Source organism: Tachypleus tridentatus, chromosome 13, assembly GCF_004210375.1.
Source record: "Tachypleus tridentatus isolate NWPU-2018 chromosome 13, ASM421037v1, whole genome shotgun sequence".
NCBI classification, from domain to species: domain Eukaryota; kingdom Metazoa; phylum Arthropoda; class Merostomata; order Xiphosura; family Limulidae; genus Tachypleus; species Tachypleus tridentatus.
This window is the reverse complement of record NC_134837.1, coordinates 92,526,895-92,536,358: the sequence shown is the minus strand read 5'-3', so window position 1 is coordinate 92,536,358 and position 9,464 is coordinate 92,526,895. Positions and strand designations below refer to the sequence as shown.

General features: G+C 32.4%; 1 protein-coding gene across 1 annotated transcript; it reads left to right on the top strand.

Annotated features, from left to right (window-relative positions):
• Positions 1-449: 449 nt before the first annotated feature.
• On the top strand, positions 450-3,497 carry LOC143238942 (uncharacterized). Its single transcript, XM_076479606.1, has 2 exons — positions 450-546; positions 1,072-3,497. The coding sequence occupies exons 1-2, from the start codon at positions 544-546 to the stop codon at positions 1,921-1,923; spliced, it is 855 nt and encodes a 284-aa protein (XP_076335721.1). The 5' UTR covers positions 450-543; the 3' UTR covers positions 1,924-3,497.
• Positions 3,498-9,464: the final 5,967 nt, after the last annotated feature.

Below are 9,464 nucleotides of genomic sequence, written 5' to 3'. Positions count from 1 at the left end.
ATGTGGCTTTGCTATAAGAAAACACACACACACAAAATTAATTCAATATATTAATAAACGATTTCATCGAAAATTTTGTTTTAATGTATCCAGAATATTTCCATATAACAGGATTGAGGGAAAACTGCATTATACATAAGTTGTGAATCAACCCTCGAAGCTTCTTGAGTATTTTTCCACATGATGTATATTACCTTGTTTAATTAATAACATAAAAGAAAAAAGACAGGGCGTTCTTGTAACAGACAAAACAGCTTGAAACAAAGAAGTAATTTAGGAAACAGAGAGCATGGTTGAGAGATCTGGTGTGTAGGAGCTTTGCTTTGAAGACATACCCAGGATTGGTTCGTGAATCTCATAGTGCGGCGCCTTTCTCATTATTTTTATTAAGTCATGTTTGCAATGATATTTAACGAGAAGTGGCGGCGCTACTTTCATCTTTCAGTGACCGCACCTTCCGGTATGTTGTTTATATAACAAAGAAGGTTGAATCTTAAATCAGAGATTAGCAAGCGTAGTAAGAATACAAAGTTCAAGATAAACATGGTAAGTTTGATGGTTTCGTTTCAATATCTGCATGCATACTTACAGGAAGTAAAAATAATATTAAGATAGCACATCGATTCTGTTAAGAATCTAAATTCTAGCCGTCTTTGTATAAACAGAGTCTTTCTTTATATTGCGAGTTGACTCCTACATGTAGTTAAGGGTTGTATATAACAACTTAAATAATATCGTAAAAGCAACCACAGATTTTAATCACCATTAAAGTTCAAGTTCGAATGCTGATTTGTTTTACCTACATGTGATCTCATTAACTGACAAACTTTGTGATTTGAATATAATGGTTATACATACACACACACATATATACATATATATATATATATACCAAATTTAGACTGTAAAACTCTACCATTACATAGAGGTAATTACTTAAAAAACAACTTAACTTATATATATTTTAAAGTTATATATGTCTTCTATGTCAGATGTTATTCTTAAAAGTGAAAATATTTCAGTAGCAAATTATAACACTTCATGATATGTTAATTATTTATAATTTTTCAGCATATTCCCTTCATATTGGGTTGTTTCTGCTTCATTATTGGTTTCGTCCATGCTGAAGAAAGACGTAAGACCGAGATGAAAAATGTGAAAAACCTAGTCACTGCTTCAAGCGAATCTGGTCACAGAATAAGTGGATATGGAGGTTTCGAAGGTGATAGCATCAGTGATCATGGTTACGTAAGTAGAAAATACAGCGGCTATAATGACGGTATTAAAAGAAATGAATATCGTGCAGCTAGTTATAAAGGTTACGGTAGATGTGGATATGGAGGTGGTGGATACAATGGATATGGCTGTTATGGAGGTGATGGATACAATGTGAATGATTGTTATGGAGTCCGAAGATCTAGTAAGCCATGGAAATATTATCGAGATATATATGATGGACTAGGTTCTAGATTTAATAGCTATGGTCCTTATGCTGGCGGAAGAAGATATAATGATGGATACAGAAGCAATGGATACAGCGGTTTCGGTGGTACTTATAATGGCCATAGCAGTTACGGAAATATTGGATATGTTGGTTTTGGCAGTGGGTATGGATATAAAGGCAGTAGGCTCGGTGACTATAGTCTGTATAAAAATGGTAAGTACGGTGGTCTCGGTGGTGGATATAGAGATAGTAGATACAGTGTCTATGATGACTGCGGAAATATCATATATAGTGGTCTTGGAGGTGGATATAGATATGTAAATGGTAGGCACAATGATTATAGGAGTCGTAGGAACAATAGGCATGACAGTTATAGAAATAGAGGGTTTTATGGTTACGACACCGAGTACTTAGACCGAGGGTACAGAAACGGATTTGTTGACTGGGGATACGGAGGAGTTAGATATGGTTGTTGGTGAAGACGTACGTATGTGTTAAGAAACGCTCTTCAAGGAACACTTATCATTTTACTTCATTTTTTATAATAACAGCATTTATCCTGGAAGTTATGTTTTTATACCAATATAATAAATCATAGAATATAGTTATTCCCTTGCAAATACACTATGAGTACCATAACGAATCGCAAATGAGTTTTTGTAACAATTAACAATATACTTTTTATTAAAATAAAGTATTGTTAAAACTATACGATAAAAGAAAATAAAGCATTAGCACATATTAGATCATATCGTTAGAGAAAAGACATTGGAACTTTTGGGAATCAAGATGAACCTGAGATATCGCTATAATTTTATTTATCTGTTTATTATGTTTTGTAGTTCTGTACTTACAACTGAAGCAAGTTTAATTTTTGTTTAGTTCGATTCCATGCAGTGAACACAACAATAAAACTCAATGTGGCTTTACTATGAAAGAAACAAGTAATTTTTGTATACATGTTTTGGTAAAGGTTTGTAACTGAATTGTTTAAGTACTGTTAATATTATCTATATGTTTAATAAATTCTTCGTATTATAATTATTCATAAATTAGAAATAAAAAAAAACACATTATCGCCAATTAATCATTTTTTGACTGAAATGTGTGCGTCTTATAATTCTTCATAACAATTTATATCATAGGTGTGAATAGATTTTGTGGGTGTTTGTAGTTTAAGCACAAAGCTACACAAAGAGCTATCTGCACTGTACCCGTCACGAGTGTTGAAACTTGGTTTCTCGTATTGTAAGTCTACAGACACGTTGCTGTGCTATTGTGGAACGAAACAGTCATACGAAAGCGTTAATCAAGAAAAAAAAGAGTAAAGTCAAATTTTTCTACTTTATTTAATAAGAAGTTATTATTATCATGTATTATGTAACGTACGCGTCAGATATTGTTATGGTGTTTTCACAAACACATATTTATACACATGTAAATTTCTCTTTACGATTTAAAAAATCAAACGTTTCTGCTTGATAAATAATTTTACTACATAATAACTTGCTTCAGCATTGCTGAAAGAAGCGTTCTATTCATTTTATTTGAGTTTCACTTGATGGCGTTTGTAGTAATCTCTTAGGGAGGTAAAAAATGATGTTTTGTCATGAAGGACTTTTTGTATCTTTATAAATAAAATTATGTTTTTTAAGCTAGGTTTGGCAGTGATTAACTGAGGAGAACAAGGGAATCTTTATTATAAAATTCTGATTATATTTCGTGGCTCTTACGATCTATTATTATTATTATCCATTATACTGTTGCTACGTCATCTGTTTCTAATTTCATCAAGATAAAGCTAACGTTCGAGTAAACAGTACTATAAGAACACCAAGTAATACTTACTATCTACATTACGTTTATAACAATTTAAGTCTACCAAAAAAAGCTTATTACTCCAAAATGGCCCTCCATGGCCAGGTGGTTAAGACACTAGACAAGGGCGAGCGTGTTTGGTGTAACGGAGAGAGAATCAATAGAATAATTACAAAGATCCCTTTGTTCTCATCAGAAAGCTTCATACCAATAAATAATTTCTTCGTGTTTTGCAAAGTAATTTCTTTAAGCTTTTACTTTAAATTAAGTATTCACTACTTTATTTTATTTTACTGTTATTACGTGTTAACTATTAAGAGTAAAATGAGATGAAGCAACTTGAACTCACGAAAACGAACAAGTTCCCAAATAGACATTTTAATATAAAATTTATAATCAAATTTAGTTTTCTCAGTTCTATTCATTTGTCATGTGTATACATATACAAAATGGTTATTTACATGTGTTTCACAGAAGCAGTAAGAACTAAAATAGAAAAAAGAAAAACATACAATTAAATCAATGCCATAATCAAACAATTTTTCTCTGTAATAAAAGAGCAAAATTGTGTGTATAGGTGTACGTTTTTCTTATAGCAAAATCACATTCGGTTATCTGCTGTGTCCATCGAGGGGATCGAATCTTTGATTTTAGCGTTATACATCCGTTGCCTTACCGCTATTGTAGGTAATAATATATCCTGCTATAACGGACGTGACATATATAAGTGTGTGTGTGTGTGTATGTATGTGACTAAAATAATAAATTTAGTGTGTCGCCATCTATTGTTTTTACCACAAACAAAAATACATAAAAATCACATTTTAGGGTATTCAAGACTCAGACAATTAGAGTAACTAAGATATTTGCAACAATTATTTATTTATCATAAAACACAATTTTAAATGAAACTATTGTTGTCACAACAAAAATGCGACTTTTACTTGGACTGTACGTGAGGGTTTAATTATACATTTATTGATGTAATTTGTAAATATATTACTAAAAATGAACTGCTTAAAATTATATGTAAAAATATTACAGTTTATTCCAGCATTGTCAAGACAGTTTTCAGACGTATTATATACCAGAAAAATTCTTTTTAAATAAAATTTTCACTTATTCCAATTATTTATCAGTGAGGTATGAATACTGTGATTAGGAATTACTAGCACAAACAGACAAACGTAAAACAGCTTTCTGCTACTACATGTAGTGAGCTGGTTTAAGAATTCCTATAACAACTTTTTAATGTATTTGTCTCTTTCGTTTTTAACTTCGCGCAAAGCTACATGAGGGTTATCTGCGCTAGCCGTCCCTAATTTAGCAGTGTAAGATTAGAGGGAAGGCAGCAAGTCATTACCACCTACAGACAGTTGGGCTACTCTTTTACCAACGAATAGTGGAATTGATCGTCACATTATAACACCTCCATGGGTTAAATGGCGAGCATGTTTGGTGTGACGGGGATTCGAAGCCAAAACCCTCAGATTACGAGTCGAGCACCTTAACCACCTGGCCATGCCAAGCCACTTTTTTAATGTAAGAGTTGATTTTCCATCGAATTTTCAAATCTTCTGTAAATAGTTTTAAACTCCCTCTTTCCAGTTTATTACTAATAAACAATCAAAACAGTAAACGCATGCACATCACATGATTCTATTTAAAAGCTTTTATGTGTTATTTTGCTGTTACTGAAAAAAATATATTTCATTTACGTGCATTATACCACAAGCAGCTTCTTGGTCAAAATGTTTGCATATTTTATAACAAATTAGATCATTATTACTAAGAACAAATATTAATACACTTAGTGTTATCAAACTGAGAAATACATGTTATATTAAAAATATAAATATGTAACTTGAATAATGAGAGAGGTTCTATTGATAACATAAATAATTTATTAGAACAGGAAACGATTTTATCAGATACACGTAGAAAGATGTGTAATTCAGTATTTCACCTCTTGTAACAAACTCTTACCAAATCATTTATAATTACAAAATATTGCATAAAATTATTACGAATAGCGTATGTAAACTTATATCAGTTCATATTAAACATTCAGTTCTTATATTTGGTTGGTCCTTCTCGTATTCTAATAATCTCCACAAGGAGACATGGTATGCTGTCATTGAGGTTATTGATGTAATCCATCGTGATGTCATTCCAACTCGTCACTGGAAGGCGTTGCAGCTTAGCTACAGTAGCTGGTTTATAGTCGTGTTAGCAATTTTCCGCCCAATAGTTCTCATTACATTCTGGAGACTTTTCTGGGCATGGTAATCTTCTAACGTTCGACTGGTCGAGATAATCCTGTACAACACGCGCATTGTGACCCTGGAACACAAAGTTATTGCCAAATGTTGCTAAAACATACGTCAGAAATATCTTTTCTATGTAATGCCTATAGCATTGACGTTTCCCATGAGGATATGAAGAGCAAGTTTTTTTCACCATGATGAACAGCTGTCTAAACTTGTACAACACCACTTCATGTGAAAAAGACTGCCTTTGCTCTCCTGTTCTCCAGAGAAACAACAAAAACAAATATTATCATCAGCTTTGACAAACCGGAAACAGAATTCGTCTAAAAAGGTGGCATAACCAGTGCCCTAACTGTAAGTTGGCACGCTGTCTTACCTAAGTAACATGGTGAAGGTAGTAAATTCTAATTAATATGAGTTTTCAGATAGCTCTTTCTGCAAAAACAACAAACAAAGACATTGTTTTGCCAGTCTCCTATTCAATATTCTTCTGGATACTCCTAGACAAACATCTTCATGACATTCCTGTCGCAAGGTATTATAAGACTTTTTTGACATTGATGTGTTAACCTGAAAAAACAGGGTCGTCTGGGGCAGTAGATTTTTCTATAGTTCTATACATTTCAAGATTCTGGATGAAGTTCACTGACAGTACCCTACTATTCAAGCAATGTCAACTTACTTCATATCATTTCTATACAAATGAATAACTTGACACCTTATAACTTCTAGTAAGTGACAAGGCATGGCTTTACACTTACAGTGACATTGTAAGATCAGAAGAGGATTTTAAATATTTTAATTTTAAAAGAGAAAAGCCAACGGTAATATATATCATTTGGTTATTTATAAAATATGTAATAAAAATATTTCATAATAAATATCCTTTTGATCATGATGTTCTGTTAATAATCAAGCGTACGTGTCGGAAAATATTTCAGTAATTTATTTTTTATTACCCTATTTGTAGTAGTTATATTGTCTACTACAAGATGGTGCACTAGTCTCCTTTAGGTTCGATGTTTTTGTACAAATGTGGGTACTTTCAGAGTTGAATGTCATTCGTTATGTGACTCCTAGTAACTATTTTGGTTAATTTTACTTAGTATTGTGTTTCAGACATTTATAGTGATGTCTATTTTACTGAACTGAAATTGATTTGTACGATTTAGTGTGGAAATAGATCTGAATAGTTAGTTATTTTACTTATAACTTTAAAGTGATATTCCACATAAAAATCCTGGTAAAAATTTTCCATGCAAGCCATAAAACAATAACCAAGTAGTATAAGTTGAATAATTTTGATACGTCAGGCTTAAAGTATAATACACTGAAAAAAATTAATTCTTAGATTTGTTTGGTTTGTTTTAAATTTCGCGCAAAGCTACAAGGGGGCTATCTGCGCTAGTCGTCCCTAATTTAGCAGTGTAAGACGGGAGGGAAGGCAGCTTGTCATCACCACCTACCGCCAACTCTTGGGCTACTTTTTTACCAAAGAATAGTGGGATTGAACGTCACATTATAATGCTTTCACGGCTGAAAGGGTGAGCATATTTAGTGTGATGAGGATTCGAACCTGCTACCCTCGGATTACGATTCGAGTTCCTTAACCACCTGGCCATGCCGGACCAACAAGCACAAAGCAACATAATGGAAATTTGCAGGGAAACATTTCGGAAGGGCTATGTATACTGTAAAACGAACCTTCTGTTTGATGTTTCTAATTGTATACTTTTTTTTATATTTCTTTAATTGTTGGCGCAGGGTTATATAAAAATAAAGACATCACATGCTTATCAAATTAAAACACATTTTAGGTAAAGTATGGTGCAGGTGCTTCTAAACATTATTTACTCAAAGTACATGCACCTTTAGGTCCTATGGAGAGTTTTATTGGGATGAACGTATAGTCTAATTCCTGTGCCTATGTTTTCGCCTCCGACGTGCACAGGTTTTTTTCCGATCTTAACTTAACATTTACACTGAGAACCCACTGTCGAATGATATAATGAGATCAGAGCTAGGATCTGACTCTCTTACGTTATTCACCAACATCTATATCTGTTTATAATGCTATTCCATTAATATCTACCAGTCTTTGAAGAATCTTTTAGGATAACCTAAAGGAGTGATTTAAAATTAAGAGTCGGAACTCAGATCCGATTTACATAGTGTTTAAGTCTGCCTTAATTCCAAATATCACTCCCCGGGGGAGAGTATGTTCGATCTAATGTTTCTATGTCACTTTGAAAGTGTTTCCGGTGCTATTCTATTGATCCCTACTGAAATTCGAAAGTACTTTTAGACTGCTATACGAGTGACATAGAGAGTCAATGTTTGGTCTGACCCTCCTGTGTTATGATTCACTAGTCCATGTATCTTAGCTGTGCATCAAACTGATACATGACTTATATACCATAATTTATCCTCGATCATTTATTAGAATTATGATACACATTTTAATATTTTAATGACGTGCTAGAATTCTAATAGGTAGTAAATTAAAATATTCTTTAAAGAAGGATACGAGAGGATTAATGTTTGGTTAAAGGACTTCCTTTGGATCCTGTTATTCTAACTTATTTGGTTATTTGCTGCCTATAAATTAGTTCTTCTGTCATTTATTGTAATCTTATTTATCATCTCAATATTTTTGTCATTCCAGTGGCATAACAATATGTCTTTAGACTTAAAATTCTATTAACCAGCTTTCGATACCCGTGATGGGCAGATCACAGATAGCACATTGTGTAGCTTTGTGTTTAAAAAACAACAACAACAAGAACTCAACTCCAATCTAATCCACGGTAAAAAAAATATATATTTCCTTGAAGGCGTGGATATATCAAAATCTCTTTCATAAATACGAATTTCTGAGTCAACCGGACTAGTTGTGTGATTTTGTTTGGTAACAGAAATCCGGAAATCCAGAAAAGTGTAAACAAAATATACTGGTGTGTATATCTTAACCTAATGAGTTATTTGATTTCCTTTTTGTATGGATATAGTGACCTTAGTCGCTTTCTATATATCCCAAAACTCAACCACGCTTATATTTTTTTGTAATAGCTGTCTGACCAGTAATGTTTGTTTCTTTTTAATTGCCTGCCTCAGACTTTAACTTGTCTTACAATAAGTTCACTTTGAAAATAGCTTTATGGGAAAATATACACTAACCCTGAAGAAGCCGTAAAGAGGAAACGCTTGTTTATATATATATATATCTTCTTTTATATTTATCTGGAGTGTAAAGGTTGTTTTTTCTTAACTTTCATTAAAATGTATAAATCCCTCCAGTATGCACCACAAATTTTGAAAGAAAACGCATATATTTGATCTAATAAACAGTTGGCATAAATTATTTCAAAATAAAATAATTCCAATCCCAAAAACATCAATGGATGAAAGGATATAAAAATATTCCTAAAATTTGGCGTTTCTGTAGTAGTTACAATGTCTTAGAATTTTTGATACACTCACTCTGTGTATACTGTTATATAAATTAAAATTTTTTTTCGGGGTAAGGACGTGGCACCATCTGTGAATGTAGTTAATGTTAACTTACGTCAAAGGTTACAAAATCTCAATAACAGTAATAGGGATAGTGAACCCATAATAACATGTATTCTCAATCATTCCACGAAATTTGGTCGAGATTGGCCAAGTGACCAAGGAGTAGTTAGATAACAAATAAACAGACAGAAGCACAGATTTTTATGGTATATGTATATATATATAGTTTTAAGTTACTTTAAACAGAAATATGTATTACTTATGCATATACGTTATGTTAGCCAAATATATCTTCATAATTCGTCAAAACAAATTTATGAATTATCTTAATACGTTATTTTATGTTAACACATGCTTAGTTTTGTTGATTCTATTATATGTGTGTTTTTTTACAGTGATGACTCGAGTTTGCGTTTGCA